Source organism: Lutjanus erythropterus, chromosome 8 (genome assembly GCF_056507025.1).
Source record: "Lutjanus erythropterus isolate fLutEry1 chromosome 8, fLutEry1.hap2, whole genome shotgun sequence".
Classification (NCBI taxonomy): Eukaryota; Metazoa; Chordata; class Actinopteri; order Lutjaniformes; family Lutjanidae; genus Lutjanus; species Lutjanus erythropterus.
This window is the reverse complement of record NC_139324.1, coordinates 6,599,317-6,624,904: the sequence shown is the minus strand read 5'-3', so window position 1 is coordinate 6,624,904 and position 25,588 is coordinate 6,599,317. Positions and strand designations below refer to the sequence as shown.

Here is a 25,588-nt window from a genome sequence, read left to right as displayed (position 1 = left end):
CACGGTCACTCAATTGTGTTCTCAACTGGCACAGCTCCTATACTGCTGCAGCTGTTCATGTGTTTCCATAGTGACGCTGAGCATAGCCTGCAGCTACCAAAAGCTGATATTTTTTTAAACTCTTTAGAAGCAGAAAAGCCACTGACAATGTCATTCTCACAGACCACCAAAATCTGGCTGTCAGCTAGCCTTCATCACTATCAGATCAGATAGTGGCATGTTTGTCAGGACGTGGGGTCAAAGGTTGTATCATAGACTTTCAAAATAAAATCCTGGTGGCTGATTAGATTTGGTATTACTGTATTATCAATCACTTTAATTTTCATTTTTACCCATTACATTTTTGTGCCTCACCCACTGGGTACCTGACCTGGTGCAGGACTCTACATGTGATTAAAAGAGCAGAGGAGCAGAATCACTTGTTGACCAGGATGTGGTCATCACATTAGATGCCAACATTGTTGTCAGGTCAAGTTTTCTTCCACAATGCCAGCATGCTATCTAAAATCAGACAGAGAGATGGCATTGTAGTGGTGTTGTTGGCTCAGTGTAAAAAAGTAGGATAGTGATGAGCCTTTGTTGCAGCAGTATCGCACAATCTCATTGTAAAAGGGGCTATTCTTTCAAACATTAGTACAAATTTTGGGTGGTAAATCTTCCACCACGATCATTGCAAACTGTATAAGTGCCATGCGAGACCTTAACCATATTGAAAATAATTTAGAGTTGCAGCTCTTGTTGAATCTTGCCTCTCTCAGTCCAGGGACTTGGTCTTTTATAGCACACAAAAATCATAGAAGCAAGTCCTCTGACAATTACACTTTGGGTCACTTCAGTTGGATGCATTGCACTCTGGGAAGGTTATGGTGGATGATTTCTGGATTTCTCCCCACTTTCCAGGCTTCCACACCACCTAGCCTAGTCTTACCTTCTTTCTCGCTGGGTCAGAGTATCTTTTCACCCACTCAAAGAGGTAACCTGTATTCACGTTTTCTAGCGTTTCACCACAAGCACACTCCTCCCACCTCACTGGGTTAGGGGATTATTATTATATTATAATAATTTTCCATTTTATTTTCCAGCTATTGGGGTTTCAGAAGAATAGCCCATCTGACCAATGGGCAGCCCCCTTGGAATGACAAAACTGAGAATCTGGACTTGACACCATTGAGTACTTGATGTACTTATGACATTAACACTGACCTAAGTCAGTTTCTAGTACCAGACCACATACAATTCTTCACACTCAAACATATTTGAATGCTTTTTAACAGATAGAGATAAGGTGGCTTTGCATTTCAGAAACCTCTTGCACTGTCAAATGGAAAATTTGACTTTCTTGGTGGAGTTTTACTGGATGGAGCCTGGCCTTGCAGCAGTTTTTCTCCTGTTGTCATCAAGAGAAGTTGTTTACTTTAATTGAGCTGAAATTTCATGGGTAATTCAGAATGAATGACTTGTTGTATTTTGTGGAGCTGGGCTGCCAACATTTTGTAATGAAAACAGTAATGATCCAAGGTGACAGGGAGAGTTTTGATCCAAAAACATTCCTCCCAAACATAATCAGACCTTTACACGTTACAACAGAGGGGTACAAATGCTTGATCTGCCTTGAAGGAGGCAGAGATGGAAGCAAACCCACAAAGAGACAGGTTTTAAGAAGAAGTAGTGGAATAGTGGAACACAATGGTGATTTGTTTTTGTCATTAAATCAGAAAGAAAAACTCAGTTTGAGTTAGGGTTGGGCCGTTGCCAGTGGCTGACAGTCATCGACCACTGAGCCCTCTACCATCGTAACATTGTGATTTAAAAGCCTTCTGTATAAGAGGTAGTGTGTCCCCTCAGTGTTGCTGTAAGGCAGGAGTTTCACTCCATTTTTGACTTGTGGGAGAAGAAATGAAGAAGCTGTTGCTTTTGGTTGTTGCACTAGTGTTACGTCTCTCTGTCACATTTATTGTTTTCTTATTAAACCTGCCAAGTTAGGCAAACCCAAGATGCTCAGTTGCATTGGTTGCAGAAGTATTTTTTTTTTTCTGCTGGTGTAACTTAGCTTAAAGAGTAACTAAACCCTCAAACCACTGTTTTCAGCTGAAAGGGCATTTAGTAGTTGCTGACTGATTCAGGTCCAAATTTTGTGATTTTAATGCAGTGTATTTGAATTCTACATATTGTGTTATGCATAGTGACTCCCCTCTATTGGTTGAAACCCGATGATTGCAATTGAATTTTGCTTTTGGCAGATCTGGTTGTATGTCTTCATGTTGGTGCTTTGGACGTCTGTACCAGACTGCATCCTCTCCCTCGGTTGATGATCCCATGAGAAACAGAGGGACTACAGTACCGTGGTGAAGTTAGTTTTCAGGTAGATGTTTCACAGGCAGCTCCGGGAGTCTCTTCTTGAATATTCACCTTAAAATTCACTTTACCGCAGTGGCTATGGCTACATATTGACACTTCTCCACAGACACTGGAGAGCCTTGTCACTTTACATTGACTCTGTTCAGAACCCACAGAACCAACTCTGTTCGTGTTTTGATGTTGATGATCGTCCTAAAAGCAGGTCATAGAACTCTTTATGCTTATCACAGCGATAATCAGTCTTTCCTCTTCAATTTCTCAACTGAATTAACTCAATCATGGTATGACAACAGACAGGACGTGCTGTGAGTTGGAAGCACTTGGTTGCTAGGGCATTTGTGGGTGGTTGCTAAGCAGCGTGAACAAGGGACAACCTGAAGAGGGAATCCCAAAGTCTCAGCCAAAAAAAGGTCAATGATATCACTCAATTCGACCAAATGTACAACAGTTATAAATTCAACAAGTACCTCCGCAAAATAAGACAGGAAAGGTACATATTCATGTTTATTTTTTACCAGGAAAAGTACAGGAAACATACATATGATTTAAAAAAAAGCTGATAAAGCCTAGGACATCATTTCAAAGTATCAGTAGTATCAGTAAGTATCGTATGAACATGTTAAAAAGGCAGGACTCTCACACAGACGTCCCAGCGACTGTTGTGTGCCTGATGCGTGTTCTTGTCAGCTCGCTTTGGGTCGTCTCTTTCTGCCCTCTGGATAAACAAGCAAAACTGTGGCCAAAAAATTTGTTTACGAACCTAATCTTTGTTGTAACCCAAGATTAAATCCACCAGAGACCTCACACCAAATCATAACTTCAAGCACAGATGAATTTGTATTTGTTTTGTGCTCATCAGTTTACGTACACTCTTGTGCTTCTGGCATGGCTGTAACCACGACTGGACTTCCCTGCAGGTTTTCCAAATGACTTTTACCTGACTGAAGAGGAATCTCAAATTGACTGTTACAATATTACACTGGAAAACATAACTAAATAGTGATAAAATACATTGACATTTATAATATAATATACATTTCTATATTGACAAGATGGACTAAATTATGTCCAACAACAAAAATATACAAAGATGTGAGGTCTGTATTCTGATGTCTGTGTAGTATTTCACCCAGGCAGCTTTACAAACATCAGATAAACTTATCTCATTGTATCCATGTATTATTCAGTCTAGTTTGCCTAATTCAAGCTTTAGAAATGACATTAGCCATAGGTGCGAAGTAAATAAATACAAATACTTTGTTACTGTTCTTATGTAGACTTTTCAGGTATGTGTATTTTATGTAAGTATTTATTTTTCTGACAACTTTTTACTTTTACTCCCTACATTTGAACACAAATATCTGTACTGTCTACAGGCACATTACCTTACTTTAGATTTAATGCATTTCTGGGGAATTATTGATTATTTTTTTATTTTGCATCATTGCACGCCACCTTCCCAGCATCAAATCTGATTTCAAGTCTAAATGGATGGGACAACACAAAAAAGAATAAACACTTAGAAAACAACATAAAAGATGTAACAACATGAAGATGTGATGAGATTAAAAAAACTACATAAAAGACACTTTTTACTTTTATACTTTGAGTACATTTCCGAACTTGTACTTTTTCACTTTTACTGCAGTAAAGAAGTTGAATCAGTGCTTCTACTTTTAGTCTTTTTTTTACTGAAGTATCTGTACTTGAGTATAGAATGTGTGTACTTTTGCCACCTCTGAAATTAGCCTCAGTCCTACTTTTTGTCCTTTGTGTTCTCAGCGCAGGCTGAGACGGTCAAGTGACAGAGCAGCGTCAGTATTTGATGACCTGGGATGAGAACGGGTTGACAGTACAGGCAGGCAGGGAGGCAGCCAGGCATCACACACAGGGATAAGCCACCAGTTTGCACACTCACAGTGCAGTAATGAACTCCCTCACACAGATACGATCTCCATATCATCCTAAAAGCTCCATTATCTGAGCCAGCTGCCATTCGTAGCTATTTATTGACTTCACCAGCTTTCAAAGCTTAATCATGAGTCTCCAGAAGAGACAGTAATTATGATGTGTAGTCACCTTGTAGTGAGGGATGCCCCTGTTTGAATAGCAATGCAGTTAGAGCAGATCTGCCTCAGCTGGCTGCATAACAGGCAGATGACAATCAATAGAAATTCATTTCTTTGCTGCACATAAAAAGTTAATATGGTGGGAATGTCTGGCTCGCTCACGTAATTGTTAATCAGAGAGGACAGAGCTGGCTGGAGACCAAAATGACAACATTTGGGTTAAAAAAAAAAGTTTATTTGGCTTGTCCTGGTATTTACAAGGCGGATCACTCTTGTCATTATCATTGTAATGGTAGGTCTGGGACCTGTTGTCTGTTTAACAAAAACACATGTTGTCAGGGGAGACGTATGATTTATGAGGAAATATGGAGGATGTTTTTCTTGTCTGGCTATAAATACAGCTACGTTGTCATGTTTGATCTGAATTGATTTACTATGTTTTCACTTTATAAAATCATTTAATTGAGTTAACAGGATGCTACAATCACATGTTTTCTGTTCCTTCATGCAAAGCTGAATTAGATGCCCAGATTGCATCTGTCCCTGGACCCCAGACCTATATGTTCAATATTTACATTCTCTTTAGCTCTGTTTTTGGTCCCCACCAACTTCTGGGGGCAATCTGACCCAGGGTTGTTCTGTTGTCACTGGCTAGTTGCTAAATTTGTCTGCTGTTCGGTGCTGAGCAGGCAGTGTACAGTGGGGTTTTTAAAGGCTATTTCTCAAAGCAGCAGCTTTATTGTGGCTGAAAATTACGCTATGAGAGCAGTAAGAGGGCCCTAAAATCAAAATTGGTTCAACACCACGAGTGACCTTTTTCACATCACACATATTATTTTGTCAGTGGTTATTCTGAAACCATTGATCACAGGAGCTTTAAGACAGTTTTTGCAACAATAGCTAATTCTGTGGCCACAATTTGTAGAGGGGCCTTTAACAAAAATTAGGGATAAACAATGTGGATTTTTTTTTTTTTTTTTAGCCAATACCAATTATCATTAATCACTTGCTGTTTTGTATTTTTAAAAAGAAGTGTTTATGTTCACCTAAGGGTAAGAAAGGCTCAGATGTTGAGAACAATGATGGATGATTTAATATTCCACAGCTCTGACTGAACTAAATCTGAAAACTGACATCACAAAAAAACAAAGAACAGTTCTGACTCTTCAAGTTAGTTTGATTTTCTTGTAAAGTTCATCAAAAACTTCACAATTATACTTTGGCTTTTCCAGAGCTTTTTGCCTAAGAATTCGAATTAAATGCTTTGAAAGTCTGTCAAATCAGACTATCATCATCATCATTATTATTATTAGTAGTAGTATTAGATGTAGTACTAGTCTGAATACAAAGATGATGATGATTATTGTTATTAGAGCCTGACTGATACTGGATTATAGCGGCTGATGTCGATACAGATATTAGGAAGTAAACGAAATTCTGATATTGATGTATTGGCTGATATTCTTTACACTGAATATAATATACAGAACATACAATATATACAATACATAAATATGCAATCCCTCAAATGTGGTTTTCAAATACTTGTGGCAAAGATATGTAATGGGGGCAGGATATTTTACAGTTAAACTTTATGGTCCCAAACTTTCACCTGTATTTTAATAATTATAATTAACTATAAATTTAAAAAAGAAAAACACAAATACAACAAAATGTGTATTTAACTTCACAAGAGTTCACAAAAAGCATGAAATACATAAATTGCTGTTAATAAAGCTAAAAAATAAAAACAATTTGAATTGTGATCTGAAAAAATTAAACTTTCATATTGGTGCATATATATACCAGTACTGTTATAGAAATTTTTAGCTGTGATAAGCAAATGTCAGGCAGATAATATCGGTCAGGCTTTAATTATTATGGCCAATATTTATCAGTGCATCCTTAACAAAAGTCTTGTTTTTACTCATTTGGTTTATACAGTAGTCACATGGTGCATCATAACTCCTCATATCTCCAGTTAGTATTATTCATGTCAGGAGCTGGTTGTCCTCTGGGTCTCTGGGCATATAATAGGAAATGGACTTGTATTTTATATATTTCTTTTCTAATCTATTGACGACTCAAAGAGCTTTTAAAATTAAATGACATTCAAGCATTCACTCACACAATCACATACCAATGAAGCAGCTACTGGCTGAAATGATTGATTCAGTTTTTTGCCCAAGGACACGTCCTCATGCAGACTGGAGGGGCTGGACATCAAACCTCCAATCCTCCAATCCTCCATTTAGTGGACGACCTGCTCTACCACCTGAGCCACAGCCGCACCAAATATAATGAGGCTCTTCTGTGTAGCATGTCGTGTACTTAACAGGAACACGGAGGCTGGGAGGTGGAGAGGCTGGAACATAATTCAGACTTCAAAAATAGGGAGCATTTTAAAACCCCCCAAAAAACTGAGTTTCAGAGACTTTGTTTCTTGCATTCTAAGAAAAAAAGTAATAAAATAAAAAGTAGACTGCAACAGCATTTTTCTGTTAAATAAATCATTTTTAATTTGACTTAATTCTCAGTAAAGAATCCAGAATAATTCGTCCCTCTGGTGCACTTGTGTAAATCTCTGGTATAAACCAGTATTCAGCAGTTTTCTTTCATTCATTTTTTTTTTTGCTGCCCCTGAAAGAAAATTGATACAGCATATTTTTAAAAATGAAGGCCCCTTTCCTTTAAAACCTTTCTTGAGAGACAGGAATTCTTCTTTCCAGGAAGTCTGGTTTGGTGTAGCTGTGTTGTTGTGCGGGTGGAAACAGTAGATTGAGTTGTAGGGCTTATAGGCTGCATGCTGTACAGTGCCAGTCAGAAACAGGCTGTAACAGTGAAAAGGAGAAAAAGGTGTGAATAAATCGGGAAAAATACAGAAGAATTGTGATCCCGGGAGAACCTAGGGAGAAAAAAAGGAGTCTCATAGGAAAATCAGGAGTGTTGGCAAGCATGTCTGGAAGGGACTCTACTTGTCCTCTTCACTCTGTCAGATGGGAAACCTCTTATTGATTTACTCCGTTAAATGATCCTATAGCCCACACTCCATCCTAAATGCCTTTCCTGTGTAATAAAGACAAGCGTATATGATGATGCTGACAGTGATACCAGCGGCAGAGATGGGGATAACAGTCACCACTGTAACACTCGGCCAGGTACGGCTGGCAGGGCTGGAGGTGCTGATGGGTGCTGGCTGTATAAGGCAGCCTGCTGGTCTGAGAAGACTGGGCTGTCTGCTATGTAAACCCTGCAGCATACGCTCGACGGGCCAACAAAACATCTCTGGGAGTATTTATTTTAACAGGCCAAATGATACTTCTATTTCTCTCAGGAGGAATGTTAAGGTTAAATGATTCCCCTCAGAAAGAAAAACACTGGGGCTGGAATGGGTGGGTTGGAGGATTGAGCATGGAGGTGGAGGCGTACGGTTTTGAATTAACTTGATGCGTTCTGTGATTTCAGTTCAAATGAGGAAATTAGTGTACAGTCACGAAGTATTGAACATGCTAAATAGTTAGTTCTGATGGAATGCAGAATTGTGTTAATTAATCAACGCCCAACATCTATAAAGTACTGATGCAATAGCGGGTGGTTGTGACACCTGTCCAGCGGTTGGTGCTCAGAGCTAGCTTGTCTTGTACATGATATTTTCTTCCCATGACTAGCAGTGATGTGTCTTTGTCTGCAAGCCATCTTTGGACATAGCAGCTTAATGCTTGTTCTATTAAACTGAAGGGTAGCATCACATAATTTGCATTTGACTTTGTTGCCTTTCTGGAGGAAATATTCCTAACCTGACATGCCAGATGGTTTGATTCGTCCTAAGGAACTATTTGGAAAAGGGCAGGCATTCAAAAAACACTTGGCAGGGTATTGGATGAAGCATCGTGTCTAATACAGTCTAACATAGCTGCCAGTAGTCCCTTGTAGGACGCTGATTGTCTGCACCACTTTTGGTGTGCACACAAACAGATAACTCGAAGCCTGACAAGATGGATTCTTGTGATCCCATGATTTTGTGAATCCAGCTGCCTTGCAAGGTAAAAATGTTTCCATGTCAAGCCTTGATGTTTACCTCTGGCTCCTGGCTTTGCAAAGCCATTAGCAGAGTGTGTGGGTTTGCAAATTAAACTACAGACCGAGAAGCGTAACTGGTCAAAAATATTCTCAGGAGTTAACCAGGGCTTGAAATTAACATTTTTCCTCAGTGTCCTACAACTGTCCTGAATTCTTGCACAACCATTATCCCAAGTGAAATTCTTCTCCTTTCATTCTGAAATTGCTGCTTATTAAACATTTCCTTAAAAGAAATTCAATAGGTTGTACACAATTGACCCTTCACTAAGCCCCTTCTGCGAACAGCAACTGTCCAATTCTAGCTTTAGCAACCTTAACTAAGCCACAGTAGACCTGCCTTTGGATTTCTCTCCATGTTGAAGTGGTGCGCAGGAAGCTCTGAGACCAGTGATACTCTGTTTCTTGATTCTGGACAGTGGCCTCTTTTTGTAGTCATTCAAAAACACAAAACACAAGAGCACACATGTGGGGAATGGATTAAACTTTGTCTTTACTTGCTCTAACTTCAGCTGCAAACATTAGCATGTCCAGCTAACTAATGCTAGCTTACTAGCTGCTGTAATATTACCCCCAGCCAAACTGCATTTGCCAAACTCATGGCTTATTGCCAGGAGTTACATTGTGATTTCTTATGTGGGTGGCTTGAGGAGAAGGATGGGCTGGTGCACAATCAAAGTGGGCCGATGATAACGCATCTCTCTCTGGCTAGATCTCTTAGATCCATAACCGTCAGCCAGAAATAAGAAGCTGCTTTTGTTTACTACTCAGTGGAATCCCCACGTTTCAACAATTCTATAGAGAAAAGAGGCTCACACTCAGGACTAATATCATCCAACAAGTCTTTTACTTCATCATGTCTGGTCTGATCATCTGTGCAGTGGGAGAGTGGAAACTGTGACAGGTGCAGCAACAGTAACTAGAGGAAGGCGGGGCTTAGCCAAAGGTCAATTACATCAATTTTAATAGGCAAATTTTTATTCATTGTTACATTTAGAAACACGTTAGAAAACCTTACATACCTTGCCCCACATACCAAGGGTGCAACGTGGGGAAAATACTCATCTATATAAATAGATATCTACGTATGGATGCAGAATCTGCAGGCATATAGGAATGCATGCAAAACTGGGACAGACTCTGCTGCCCTCAGGTCGACTGCTGCCAGCTGAATGGAGGAAAAGATTGCACATTTTTCACAAAAGTTACTATGTATGTTGACATATGCATGTGCAGCATTAATGAGCAACTAACATTACATCTCTGCACCATATGATGTTAACCTACATGTTACACTGATGTTTTGTCTTACAGCGCGCTCAAAGTTGAAGGGGCTTTATTGGCATGGGAACAGATCTTTACATGGCCAAAGCATTATCTCTGTCAAGATAATGCAAATAAGTTTATCTGCACAACATACAGCAGTAACAGGCCATCGGTATCCATTTTCTTAAGCTGCTGGTGTTTACAGAATGATATCGTTCCTCAGTGTGGACGCTCACACCATTATCGCAACTGTTGTAGTTAATGCTCTTGGTGTAGACAACCCTTAAATGTCCAACAGAGTGCCTAATGCACTCCTGTGAAAAAATAAAGAAAAAAGAAAAGGTGGCGGGATTTGTTGCAGGCATTGAATGGTATTTACAGTAGTTAATCGTGCTTTGGATTATTCCTCCGGGACCAACGCAGGCCAGATTGATGACAGGGAACAGGCTCCCGAGGTGTTTTTTTTTTTTTTTTTTCTGCAGAGTTGGCTCCAGGCAGCCTGGCACTAACCAAGTTAACAGCAGTTAGCCGGGATTAACCGAGCCAACATAATTTCACTAACCACAAAGCTCAGTTAGTGCCAGGATGCTGGGAACCAAACTCTGCAATAACACCACCTTAGTACCACCCTTGGTATTCTGTGTCAGTCTTGGAAGCTGTGTTTGTCTTGGTCACCAGTTTTGTTCACTTAAGGGCTTTTCACACTGCACTTAGCCCTCGGTAAGGTAACGGAGCTGTTAGCCCCAGGCTAAGGGAGTTGTTGGTCCTAGGCTAGGAGAGCTTTCCCCCTAGCACAATCCTGGAACATTTCAAAGTGGGCTAACCTCGACTTTAGCCTAGAGATTGCTGGCCCTGCTCCAGAACAGAGTTACCTTGAGTTTGTGGGGTTATCCCCCAGAAAATCAACTAAACCCAGGGCTAAAAAGTGCCAGTGTGAAACAGGACTAAAAGAAAGTAGTAGTCACATAAAATTTTCAGCTGGTGTACCAACAGACATGTAACCCATAACTAGTAGAAGTGCAGTGTGAATTATATAACCCTGTGCTTAGCTTAACCCTGGCTTAACAAAAGGGGCAAAGTTAGCGCAAGCTTAACTCTTAGCCCAGGGTTAAGGAGAGCTTAGGGCTAAGAATGTGTAGTGTAAAAGCCCTCAGCGGCTGCTGAGCCTGATTCTGTTTACGGTTTACAGCAGCGAACAGTTACAGTTAGCCACTTTAGCAACAAGTAAAGCTAAAGCCATCTGTCTGTCAGGAAACTGTGTAATTAAATAACTGAAATAACTGAGTTGAAGCGGAGCAGCCAGAGGACATCAGAGAATAAACCAGAATATATCCTGTCCATGAAATATGATCCATTTTCACCCAAATCAGTGACTAAAGTTATAAAGTTGTTTTTTTGTACAGTGAGGACCCCAGAGGCACTTCACTCTGCTCACTCCAGTGAACAGATGCATTTGTCTTCTATGCTCCGCTGCACAACAAACAAGAAATCATTTCATTGGACTAAGATTTAGTAATGCCTGAGTAATACTATGACATCATTTAATATACCTGGGAATATCTACAAAACAACATTTCTTGGCCACATCTTGGCATATTGGTGACATATATCAATACAGTATGTAATTAAAAAACACTTAAACATTGATTTTGACTTCATGTGAGGTTTAAGTTTAAGAATTAATGAATAAAATTACAAGTAGCTGTGTAAACCAGTCCAGTAGTCAGGTTACCTGAGACAAACCCCCTGAATTACATGCATTTACAGGCGCCTCAACATAAATGGCCTTGAACACATATTTCTATAAAGTCCAGGTTAACAGTCATAACAATATTTTAAAAACACTGAACCTTAAACCCAGATCATTACTCTCTTTTCTCACTCCTTGACCCCACATGTACACACACCTCTCCCTAATTCACAACACATTGCCTGTTAGCAAACCTGCCTCAGCCAGCACCGAGCTCCCTCTTAACACGAACACTATTGTCAGGAGGACAATAAAACTATGAAGTTGGAAAAAGAAAAAAAACGACATAAATACATGTGAAAATATGCTGCGGGACTGGCAGAGGGTCCGCAGTCATGAGAGGGCTTGTTGGGAGAACGATTTGTTTTAATGAAAAAGTTGTTCCTAGGGAGAGGAAAGGACCTGGCTGCAGGCTGTTTGTGCACGGTTTAAGTTTCTCTTCTGTAATAAAAGCACCAGGACTTATGTGTCTACATGTGTGTGCAGTGTGTGGGTGTGCAGGGGCGGCCGTGGAATAAAGGAGACAAACTAGGCAGCCAGATTTGGAGACCCACACACACTCATCAGACAGTCAATCACCAAAACTGGCTAAAATATCTATGAATGGCTGTCTGGAGGTAGCTCCATCACTACACACACACACAAATGGAAGTGTGTGATCTTTTCTACAGCGCTTATTGTGGTTACCTTGGACGTACAAATCACTAACAGACAAAACACACCACCTACACACACAATATTCTTTTGTTTTTCGCCCTTATCAGTTCATGTTCCCTCCTTCTTCCCAGAAGTGGGAAGTAGTTAAGTACAGACATGTTGTTACTGTACTTAAGAAGAGTTTCCAGGTATCTGTACTTCACTTGAGTATTTACTTTTTCTGACAACTTTGTACTTTTACTCCCCACATTTTAGTAAAAATATCTGGGAAAGGAAAGTAGCAAAAACAACATGAGACAAAAAACAATGTAAAAGATGTAACAAGACAAAAAAACAACGTAACAAGACGAATAACCTTGTTACAAGACAAAAACAAATTAAAAAGACGAAAAGACACGACAAGCCAAAAAACAATGTAAAAGACATTACAACTATAAAGTTGTAACAAGACAAAAAAACTAAGTAAAAGACATAAGACAAAAGAGACATAAGACAAAAAAGAAGTAACAAGACAAAAGCAATGTGAAAAACATAAGGCATAAATGATATAAAAATGAAGAGCGACGTAAAACACGGCTACCTTCTACTTTTATATTTTGAGTACATATCAGAGCCTGTACTTTGTCACTTTTACTGCAGTAAAGAAGTTGGATCTGTATTTTTGCTTTTACCGCAGTCTTTTTTTTTACACAAGTATCTGTACTTCTACTTGAGTAAAGAATGTGTGTACTTTTGCCACCTCTGCTTCTTCCAGACTGTGGTGGATCCAGACAGCGGGGGATGGCGCGGCCTGACGAAGCAGCCCTCTTTCTACCTTTCTCCCTACAGATCGCTGACCTTGAACCTCCGCTGTGTTAGCAGGAGATACAAACACGTCCCCCGTCTCCTGTGTGAGAGCTTGACATACATCTGAGAGACAGAGAGAACTGTGGGAAAGAGAAGAGGAAGGAAACGGAGAATAATCGAGACAACGTGACGTGTTGGACATCCCGTGAGGATCGAAGGCCTCAGGGTGGTCCGATCATGAAGCCTTCCTTCTCTGCGAGCCCCCCCTCCGGCCTGCTGCTGGTCCTGATGTGCTGCCCCCTGCTGGGCTTGGTCCAGTCTGCCAGCAGCAACAAGGCCAGCGATAACGCACACCCACACCTGGGAGACACTGACCCAGAGCGATGCATGAGGCACCACTTCGTGGAGACCATCACACACCCAATTTATAAGTGCAACTCCAAGGTAAGGCAGAAACAGAACTGCACGTGCACACTTTAAAGGGATAGTTGGGATTTTTTTGGGAGTGTGGTTGTGAGTATTGTGTCATGCCCCTAGTTTGAAGAAGCAGCAGCAGTACCAGTGAAGAAAGCTAAGAGATTAACTTTACTGTCAGAAAATTTGTTGGATGGCAAAGTAGAATCATCAAAATATTCCAAATATAGCATACACTTGAAAAGATATGATCTTTTTACACTGTAAACACAAACTCAAATTTTCAAGGCAACTTACTATTTTGAGCCCAATTTTGAAGAGTTTTGAAGACGTTTTACTAACTCAAAGATTCAAGTTTATCTAAAGCACAAAAGTAATTTCATATTATAGCTCAGCAAAAACTTTTTTATGTGTTTCAAAACTTGAGTTGGACTCAAACCTCAAAACTCTACAGCCATAAGTTGCCTTGAAAGTTTGAGTTGTCTCAACTATTTTTTTTACAGTGTAGGTGGTTAAAATATGCCTGTCCACAGCAGTGCAATTCTTCACTTCCCGCTGCTTCTCCAAACTGCAGACATGTCATCTGGCATCTACTGTAGGTAATACACTGACTATGATTAAGTACCTCATACAACCCCACTTCAAAAAACTCTACATATCCCTTTACAGAAATAATTAAAAAATTCTAATCAGCCAATCTGCTTCATTGTGCTCACTTGCTCATTTTTGGTAACAAGTTGTTTAAGGTAACGGGGCCAGTCCACCTGACAAATGAACTAAATTATTACAAATATAAGGGAAATAGTTTGTTCCAAACCAGGCCCCAGAGATGCAGAAACCCCAGAGCTCCAGCCCAAATAAATCCTACAACACCAGCTCATTTATCTTTGACACATTTTTCTCTTTCTACTAGTATTACTCCTGCTGCCCCTAAAAGCCTCCTCTGTTTGGCCAATCCAGTGTCTCTTTCTATGCTTCTCTCTCTTTATCTCCATCTCTCTGTCATTCAGACGAGTCACGCTTGGTTTCTTGGGGAGTGTGTGTGTGTGTGTGTGTGTGTGTGTGTGGTGCTGGACATGGGCCACACTGCAGACATATTCTGCACCTCAGCTGGGACTCAGCTTTGGCTGAAGCTTCCCTGTCAGCCTGCTCTCTCCTGCTTCTGCCACAGGCTGAAGGCAGAGAGATGGGCTGAGGAAAGGAAAAAGTAGAGTGGGGAGTTACCAGATGATATGAAGACCTTTTTTTCTCTCTCTCTGAAGTGTCAGCCGACAACTTTATGTAAAGAGACTGATGATCCGCTGAATCACGCCAAACATGTGAACGCTATTGTGGAGAGGGGCTGTCAAACTCAGTCCTTTTGTTGTGCGGCAGTGCAGTTGTTCAGCTAGCGTGAGTGATCAGTTCTTTGGTCTTTTTTTAATATTCTGACTCTGAGTGCATGGAGCAGGTGGCCAAACCACAGCTCAGCTCGGGGAAGGAAGGGTTGAACACACTCACAGTATGAGCTGGCCTTTCTATTACAGTACACAGAGAACTGACAGGATGCCTGGCTGACTGACTGTTTCACACCTCAGTCCATACAGTTCACACAGAATCCACCTGAGCCTTGACTCAATGAGCCTCGTTCAACAACATTTTCATTCTTATCTTAACTTTCTTGTACTTTTTTGGGACGTTGGCTGTCATGGGCTCACTCTAGGGGGCATTTAAACACATTTTTACCACTCAAAAGGCATGCTAAAAGGTACTTTAGCACATTTTATCCACTTGAAGGACACTCTAGAGGACACTGTGTCATGTTTTGGTTCCTCATCCACCCCACACCAATGTATGGTAGACTCATGAAGTATACCAAGCTCCCAACCTGAGATAACTGAGTAAATGATCTGTGTGAATTTGATGAATGCCACCTGTGCAGATTTGAGTGCACATACATCAGAAGTGTAAATCAGTGCAGTTAACACACCAATGAACCCACATAAAGGCTATGCATCCTGCTCCATATGGCAGAGTGTGTTCATTCACAAAACAGGCATCAATTAGTAATTAGGAATTTCACAAATTCAGATATTGAAGTGTGTTGCAGCAGATTTATAGATAGGCTATTTAAAAAATGATCCAAGTGCTCATTTAAGACTTCCCTTCAGTCTTTATTTTCCTTCCTGAAATTTGGTGTCCAGCAAAACCAGACAGTGTTTAGTGACTTTTTATGCACCAGCATGTATCATTTTTACCGATGCAAGTATTGTATCGAAGTTTAAAATTTTGGTATTGTAACAACTTCCACTGCTTTGTATGTATGTTCATAAGGCTACCTGTGTGGCAGAGGAGGTGTGATGAACATGTCTGTGTGTTTTCATCTGCTCTCCAGGTTCACTCAAGTTTTCTTGAAGCATTTTCAACACTTGTAAATCTGCATTTGAAGATTTTCTCTGGGTTTCATTATTTATCCTTATAAATATCTCAACTCTATCCATGAGAAACCTGACCATTGCACACGTTTATAAAGATACCTATGTGTGTGGGAGTATGAATAATGGGACAAAGTAACAAAACTCAACTCCCACATACTGGCAACACTTGATTAAATAACTACATTTGAGAACAGTAACCATTGTTGACCTTTTAATATAACGGGTGACAACTAGAAGGCATTCGGAGGGTGCAGACCTCTGCCAAGGCCAAATGCCCGCTCTACCAGTGTCAACAAAAGTGAAAAAAAATAAAAATAATAATTCACGTATCAGCCCTGTGATTTGCATCTACACCAAAAATGTAATAGGTTCCTCCTTGGCGTATACTACATCCTTCCACCACCAATTTTCATAGAAATTGGGCCAGTGTTCTGTAGTACTGCTGACAAACAAACCAAAACATTACCTCTTTGGTGGAGGTAACAGTGCCGTATATACATTATACCGTTCATGTTTTAAAACGATAACCACCAATCCTAGGGTCCAAGCAAATTATTACCAAAGGAAGCAAGGCATCTCCAAAAACACTTGGCAGGTGATTGGATAACTATCATGTTATCTATCATGTCAGATCAATGAACCACATTACGTAGTAGGAGAGTTACCTGGCGAGGCAGCTGGATTCACACGATCACGAGAGAATCCTTTGGTTCTGTGGTACAAACCATCTGTTGTGTCAGGTTACTATCAGCAAAGCCAATTGGTAAATCAAACTCTTGCCGAAGCCAGTCAGGAGAAGAGTGAAAACACCCTTTCCCTCAAGAAAAGCCTTTAGGGCTGTTCTTGGCTCTTCTTTCAATGAAGAAATACTCTCCAGTTCTGATATAACTGATGCTACCACAGTATCTATGCTAAACTCTTCAGGAGCCGCCATTGTTTGTTCGTGCCAGTAGTCCCTCCTAGGACACTGATTGGCTGCACGACTTTTACTGAAACCACAACAGATAAGTTGAAGCTTGGCAAGTTGGATCTCAAGATCTCGTGAATCCAGCTCACTCAGTTCAATCCCCCTGACCAACAGGTGGGAAACGTTTGAGGCAGCACTTGGTAAATGAGGGCATTTACCATCACTGAGGTGCCCTTGAGCAAGTCCTAAAACCCCACCCTCTCCTGAGGTGCCGCTCAGCGCTCAACAGATCAGACTGTGGCTGTACACTGCAGCAGCCAGGTATGAATGTCATCATCAGTGAACTTTGGGTTGAATTCATCCAAAGTTGATCTGAGAGAAAGTTGGAAAAAAAAGAGTTAACAGGCTATGTGTATTAACAAGTCTGCACATCAACCTGCCATTAGCTGAAGTGAATGTTGCTGAACACAATGGTCCTTGGGAGTCATAGATGACCTCCCTCCTCCCCTGACACCCTAACATTTTCCCCTGCATCTCTCATTCTCACATCCTGGTTTGGATGACACCACTAGTGAGCTCCTCTCTCTCACCGGCTTAGTAAAGACACAAAGAAGTGAATGGATGTTCATCATGTCAGTTTTTCAATATTGCTGGTCATGAATGAAAGGAGGAGCAGGGAAGGTAGCGACAGAGAGGTGGTGGGTAGAGGAGGCGACGGGGCGTCACAGAGGAGGATTTGTCTCTGTTTAACAGCCTGATTCTCAGCAAGAACAAAGACAAATGGCCTTAAAGTGGCGACAACACTCCTGATGTGTATGTGTATATATGTCACCCTGCCATGGCCCCAGACAGGCTTTTGTCAGAGTGGGTACATGGGTGGCGACACACAGCAGCTGACAGAAGGACATGACACAGGAGTCTGTTTAGGGAGGCGACAGGAATGTAGTGACCCACAGAGGAATGCCAGTCAGACGGTCACAACACTAATCAGGCCTGTGCTTGTATGTGCATGCATATGTGAGTGCGTGTGTGTATGTGTGTGTGTGTGTGTGTGTGTGTGTGTGTGTGTGTGTGTGTGTGTGTGTATGTGTGTGTGTGTGTGTGTGTGTGTGTGTGTGTGTGTGTGTGTGTGTGTGTGTGTGAGCTGACTGGTCAGACTTGGGGAAAGCTTGATACAGTGGTTTTGTTTCCTCCACAGGATAGTTTGCCACATAGATCACTGTGTGTTAAAAGAGTGTTGGGATGGCAGTGTGTGACCCTGAGCTCTGAGCTGCAGCAGGTGGAGGAGTGACTGACTCGTCTTGCTGCTATCTCTCAGTTTGCAGGTGCAAGGACAATCGCTGGGAGACACTCTGAGCCCAAACGGACCGCTCACATTTAGACCACACTCAAAACACGGCCTTGTTTTTCCCGGAGACCATTTTCCTAGCGCTGACCCGCTCTCTATCCTGGCCAGGTTGTCAAATACAGACGTTTTGTCACGACCCTACAGATGCGTCTCATACAGATGCACAATGTACCCTTTAATGCCTGAATGAAACGCTCTGGGATGTCTACATCGGGTGACGTAGTATAAAGAGCAAGGAAGTCTGTGTGTGGAGGAGGCGGGGTGAATGGATGGGTCAAACAAACACAGGACATTCACCAAAGAGACAGGAGTTCATGTCCTTGTGAAACCAAAAGTCAGTGTTAACTAAAATCATGAGACAAAATAAGAAACAAAAAGTAAGGAAAAGAAAAAGGAAGCAAAATAAAATTTAGGGAAAAAAGGAAAGGAAAGCAAAAGTCAACATTATCTAAACTTTTAAGATACTAGAGAAAAATATTAATAATGTTGTAAGTGAATTAAGTGAATAATTGCACAGATTTTGTTGCACAGGATAAAGCAGCAAATTTACAAGATGGTTTCACAGTATGAATAGATATTGCACAGGGATTTACTGTATACTTACACACACACACACAAACACATCTGAACACACAGTCACACACATATGGTAAAAGCAGAAGTACTCACGTAACTTATTTACTCAAATAAAAGTGAAAAAGTACAGGCTCTAAATTGTACTTGAAGTATAAAAGTAAAAGTTGCCCTCTGAAGGATGTTTCTACTGATTGTTTCTGTGAAAAGTTAACTGAACCTCTTCTGCAGCTGAGTCTCCGTCTCTCTCTGTTTTGTCTTGGTCTGTCTTTTTCTTCTTGTTACGTCTTTTTCATCATTTTCATCTTGTTGCATCTGTTGTGCACCATATGCACTGATGAATCATCTTTTTTGTGTTACTGCCTCATCCATTTAGGGTAGAGGGAGAGGAATTGTATGTCAATATAATATCAATTATTCCCCTCAATTGCATTAACACTAAAGTTTCGAATGAATAAAATGTAGAGAGTAAAAGTAAAAATTTGTCAGAAAAATGGGGAAAAAGCACAGATACCTGAAAAATCTCTTTAAGTACAGTAACAAAGTATTTGTACTTAGTTATTTCCCACCTCTAAATACAAAACTATAATAACTCTGGACAGACCCTGAGTGTTTTAACAAACTTGTGTGAATGACTTCTCTCTACTTTGTTAACTGTGTGTTTTCGGCTGTGTTCCAGATGGTGTTGCTGGCGCGCTGCGAGGGCCACTGCAGCCACACGACCCGCTCCGACCCCCTCATCTCCTTCAGCTCGGTGCTCAAACAGCCCTTCAAGAGCACCTGCTCCTGCTGCCGGCCGCACACCTCCAAGCTGAAGGCGGTGAGGCTGCGCTGCGCCGGCGGCACCCGCATCACGGCCACTTACAGATACATCCTCGCCTGCAACTGTGAGGAGTGCAGCTGAGCGGGGACTGAACTGGAGGCTCAAGATGCTTGCCGTTATCTTGGGAGCGACTGCTTGGAGTGATCGTACCACCCTCACACAAGACCTTGCAATTGACCAGCAGCCCTCGGGACTATACCCTGCATTCAATCATACATATTTCTCCAGCGCACGAGGCCAGACACCACAAACTGCTGCTCCCATGGGCCAGACGGAGACCCTCCTCGCAGCGGAGGCTCATTACAGGCCTCCGTAATTCATAACACACATGCTCGCGAACCGCAGTATGAGAACTCATTACAAATATCTGTAACAGCTTTCTGCCAGCTCCATTAAAAACCCCACCATGCGTGTGACAACAAAACAACACGCCTCGTGAAAAAGCAGCATGGGAAAGGACGAGGCTCGGCGAGAACGAGCGGCTCCAAACGAGGCCGGACATGTGGTGGATCTATAGAGAGGCACCTGCGCTGTGCTTATTCACCCAATAACATTTTACACACTCCCTGCAGACTTTCATCTCGCTGTGTAAAACATGAGCGACGCTGACAGGAGAGCTCATCAGGTGGACAATAAAAGAGCGGTGGCAGACGGTGTAAAAGGAGCTCTGCGGATGAAAGAAGACCCAGGATGAAGGTTAAGCCAGCGCCTGGGTGGTGGCGTGGACTGTCAATGGACTGTCAAGGCTCTCAGTGTTCATTTTAAATGTAATCTATTCTATTTGAATCTTTGTGATGTTCCTGTCAACATTATTGAAATCGTAGCTACTATCACGCTGCTTCTGCCTGTCGTATATTGTTACTGATGACATGTCCAATGTGTTGAAACACTCTTGTGCTGTGGTTGCTCTGCATATGTCTGTAATGCCTGCGTACATTTTCCACATAGTCCACCGTGATGAATACAGAACTCACATTCGACTCATTCGATGTGTGTGTGCCAGGCTCTAAAACATCATTCACCATCAGTACTTGTGGTCAGTTTATCTGAATAAAAAAATGAACAACTCAGTCCCAGTGTACCAATTGTGGTCTTTCTATCATAAAAACTCACATTTTCTTACACCACAAGCACTTCAGTGCATTCACTTTAAATTGCAACAAACTAATGGACTTTATGGAAACTAAAAGGTCAAAATCATTTCAGTTTTATGAGGAAATAAATATATTTTTTTAAACTTAACCACTATTGAATATTGTTTAAATTAAGATACCACTGAGTTTATAGCATTTAATTATTTTACTTTAAAATCCATCTTTCTGACTTTATGTGGTTTTAATTCCCCCATTTGAAATTTCCACAGAGTAATTTAAACACAGGGCTTTCATCACGGAGGCCAGGGCTCATGTCCATTTGAAACCAAACGTCAAAGCTATAAAAACTTTTATATATATGTACTGTAGATTAATTCTGGAGACATCAAAATGATGAAATATGGAATTATATGGAATTATGTATTATGTAGTAAGTAAAGAAATACTTTATTCTTAAAAAGTAAAAAGACACACACTGCACTTGCAATCAAAGATTTAATGAATGAGAAGTGTATCCAAACTTTTGAGTTGTACTGTAGATAACTGTATAAAATGTATTTCAGTCAGACAACTTGTTTATTACAGCAGCAGAACATAGTTAGAGTTTGGCGTCTAGACACCAACCTCATCACTCCTCACAGATCATGTTGACATGGAGATATTGAGGAGTGATGAACACATATGTTGGACTCCCTGTCAGAGTCTGCAGGTGGATGATGGGATGGTGGTGGGGCTGAATGAACAGGTAGTGACGCTGATACAAGGCATCAATGACACTGACAGACAGAGGGAGAGATGGGAGGTTTAAGTGGGTTAAATAGACCTCCAGATTGGAAGGGTGCGTTTGGTATGTATTACAGAGAGTGAGCTGTGTCACGTGTGACTGTGGTGCAGCTTGAGTTGACTGTCTGAAATAGCACCCAGGTGTCGTTACATATATCACTGTAATACAATATGTATAAATATTAATTATTAGTAAATGTGACATACATGTTTTTAAGTTAAGTAACATTATCTGTGTCACTTCATGACCCATCAAAAGTCAGTGTTATCCATAGTTTTAAATAACATATCATTACGTGTCACGTGACATGCATCAACTGGGTCACTTCACTTACATCAGGTGACATAAATAATAAAAATAACGTAAATAACGTACTTATTTTAATCCAAACCATGATCTTTTCCTAAACTGAACCAAATAATTTTGGTGCCTGAAGTTAACCAAACTGCAACCATTTCACACCGTTAACTGTGTGTTAAAGGTCTTTCTGGCAGTGTCTCATACAGACATCAGTGTAGATCATGACAGAGACGTCAGTACTGGATGAGTTGGGATGGGAACAGGCTTCCCTAACAGAGCCGAGGTTATTATTTGTTAACCTAAACTAAAGTAAAAAGTAAAAGAAGGTCATTTAAATATGTGTTCATATTTAAATATATAATTTAAGCACCCAATATAAAAAATATTTAAATTGCATCATTGAATTCAGTTAAATTGAATTGTGATCTAAAAATTCAAGCAAGATCAAAAACTGCTCTAAACTAGAAGAGTATTGGGGTCATGCATGAGGGAAAAAATCTGATATAAATAAAGTCAATATGGTATTTCAGCTTTATTCTCAACATTTCCACTTTATTGTCCAAGTTAAAAAAAAAAAAGCTCCTCCTTTCATTTTTCCCCTTATGTCTGGTCCTAATACTTTTCCGTACTGGTTACATCCAGGCACCAAAATTCAAGGTCTCAAAGACCAAAGTTTCTGAGACTGATGGACCAGCTTGACTTACAGGGAGGTGGAGAGAAACGACAGGGAGGTTGGGCAACAGAGAGGCAGTGAGTTTTATTTTCTTTCTGTTTAGTCTGAAAGCTCATCTGAGTTCGGTAATAGAGACAAACTTGAATTCAGAAGGTTTATTGCAGACAACTGGTGTAATATTTTTTTCTTGACATTTTTGTGAGTTTAGTTTGTTTTGTAGACTATTAAAGCCAAGATCTCCCATGTGTGACAACAAGAGGACCTAAATCTCTGCTTTTTGTAATGACTGAGTGGTCATTCTTTAAATCCTAGCTGCAGTATGGCTCTTATCCCTGCTCTCCTCCTCTCCTCCTGGGGTGTCCGCTGTGGTTCATCCAGCAGGTCTGACTGCATGTTCAAAAGATGCTGACTGCATTTATTGATCCTCACAGGATCTGCTGGTCTTTAATCCAAAACCCTGTTTAATTTACCAACAATTGTATTTGGTCATACGATGTGTGTTTCAGCAATAAAGCCGAAAACTGAAGAGGGTATCTGTCACTCTATCTACATTTCCAGCTGTTGCCATAATATACGTGGTATTTGTGAAATAAGGACTGACTCGTAATCTTATGGAAAACCAGCCTGTCACTTCCCAGTCTGCAGTACAATGAAGTTTAACATATAAGAAAAAAAGAGAAATATAAAGGGAGTGGCCTGGAAGTTATTTGTGTGAGGTGTCCATGAGCAAGACACTGAATCCCATCAGCTCCAGGGATGCTGCTGACCCCGTTCCTCGACTTCTCTGAGGTAGAGTAAAAACTGAATCTCCCTGTGTGGATTAATTAACCATCCCATTAGAAATCCCTTTCAAAATGTTATATGAAGGCGTGACAGTGTTGAGCACAGCCAGGAGTGCAGAGTTGTATGACTCACACACTCTTTATGGGTTTCACACACACATACGGAGTGTGTCTTTACTTCCCCCTGTGAAACAGCACACTATGCTGTTCTGCGGACGTTTCAATCCTGACTACAACTGACAGCACGGCCGGCTGCTTCACACGTGAACCTAATAAAATCGCTTTCCCTTCGACTCTGGAGATTAATCTGGCTTTCTCTGCTGTCTCCTCTCACTGTGTGTCTCCTTTATCAGCACACACACACACACACATTAGTGGAGAGGAGGCTTTTTGTGACATGAAGCAGGAGGTTTAATTATTTGGGGAACCAATGTGACAGAATGACAGAGGGGCAAGATAATGACTGTCAAGTTGATGCTAACTGTGCTCTTTTACAGCTGTCCTCGAAGAAGAGAAATATGAAGGAGATGGTTGGAAAGTTTCTACGGAAGCACAATTCTGACAATTTGCCGATCCAGTAAGTGATTATAATGAGCAACCTTCTCAGAATAATGACTTAGTCATTAATTTACAATACTATGTCATTATTTTGCAATACTAAATCATTAGTTTGTATTAATAAGTCATTATTTAAAGATACTATGTCATTATTTTGAAATACTAAGTCATTATTTTGTGAGACTAGGGGCCTTATCAAAGCTGCTGCACTGGTGGTGCAGGTAGTTATGCCACCTTACACCAGTGCAGTTGTCACTTTTGCCACGTCTGCAAAATAGCAAATGAAGTTGCACCTAGTGTGTGCAGCCATGGGCTGGGGATCAAAGAATCAAGGCATAATTAAGGCCTGGCCAGGCAGGCTTGCTATCTTGTACTCAGTGCATTGGAGTCAAAACCACTTGTGTTTTAGACAGGCTCTGTCTGCAGAAGATAGAAACAGGCACGTACACACATCTCAATCACAAAACACCTTCATTTATGCTCAGTCTTTTGGCCACACAGGAGTGTGGATTAGTAAAGTGTCCTAAGAACATATTTTCTGTCAGCAATAAAGTGTAAATATTGAAGTTTAAAATGTGTGTGTGTGTCTTGTGCTTGGCTGAGGTGCACACACATCTCCACAATCACAAAACACCTCTCATTTTTGTTAAACAGTGTGCATGTCTAAAATTAATCTAACTAATAATGAATAAGGAATTATTATGAGAATTATAAATCTCAACAGGCCTGCAAAGTGCACATGGCACAGGATCGCAGCTGTCAGATCAGTCACATGACAGCTGGAGCAGCTGGTTGACAAGGATCAAACAATTATGATCTGTAACATACAAAATGAACAAGATGTTATATCTGAACCGGAGACCAGCCCGACCCGGAGAGAAAAAGGTGTGTGTGCTTCTGTCAGAGCCTGATGCTGGTTGGATAACCTATGCGTAATTCTATATTAATTGTAATTCTTAAAACACTTTCTGATTCTGTTTCCTCCACCCACAGTGGTGTTAGCAGGATGGAGGAGCAAGGGTGGGAGGAGGAGATGAGGAAGAGGAGAAAGAGGACAAGGAGCTGGAGAATGAGCAGCTGCAAAGCTGCACCTCAGTCCAGCTCAGGTGGGTGTTCAGCTGGATTGACATGGCAGCTGCGCAGCCAGACTCTCCTCTTGACCACACTGTCTCTTTCCCAAGCTCCTCAGTCACTGGAGCTGCATAATAATGGTGATGATAATTGTGAATTATAAAATACAATATAATTTCAAGGTGGTTCAGTGTAAAACATAACCAGTTACATGATATTTACGATTCATGTATTATATTACTTTTTGCAGGCATTAATGTAAAATAAACAACTGACACAGGCGGCACAGTGGTGCAGTGGGTAGCACTGCTGCCTCACAGCAAGAAGTTCAATCCCCCAGCTCCCCGGCTAGGGCAGGGCCTTTCTGTGCAGAGTTTGCATGTTCTCCCCGTGTCTGTGTGGGTTCTCTCCGGGTTCTCCAGCTTCCTCCCACATGTATGCTAGGTTAATTGGTAGGTGTGAATGTGAGTGTGAGTGGTTGTCTGTCTATGTGTCAGCCCTGCGATGAACTGGCGACTTGTCCAGGGTGAACCCCGCCTCTTGCCCAATGTCAGCTGGGATAGACTCCAGCAGCCCGCGACCCGTACGGAATAAGCGGTTACAGAAAATGAATGAATGAAACAACTGACACATGAAACCTGCTTTTGGAGGTACCCTGCCGTCTCCATATACTGTACACTCACTTCTTAGAGAAAGAGATCTGTGTCCTCGTTTTGTTTCCTCCTGCTAAATCCACCATCATGCTGCCAACGCTTACGCTCCTGGCGCACCTGTTTCTTAAAGGTGATGAGAGCTGACTTTCTAATTGGTTTATTGCATGTTAGGTCTAAAACTCACCCATGAATTAATCAAGGCACTTGTGCACAGCTGATATGTGTGTC

General features: G+C 41.1%; 1 protein-coding gene across 1 annotated transcript in view; it reads left to right on the top strand.

The window, feature by feature from the left end:
* The window catches only part of ndp (norrin cystine knot growth factor NDP), a 37,475-nt gene extending 16,960 nt beyond the window's left edge, over nucleotides 1–20,515 (top strand). Inside the window, exons 2-3 of the mRNA XM_084724350.1 lie at nucleotides 12,932–13,407; nucleotides 19,302–20,515. Of these exons, the coding sequence (XP_084580476.1) occupies nucleotides 13,201–13,407; nucleotides 19,302–19,526 (432 nt within the window). The 5' untranslated portion in view covers nucleotides 12,932–13,200 and the 3' untranslated portion in view covers nucleotides 19,527–20,515. The remainder of the gene's footprint in view (nucleotides 1–12,931; nucleotides 13,408–19,301) is intronic.
* The last annotated feature ends 5,073 nt before the right edge of the window (nucleotides 20,516–25,588 follow it).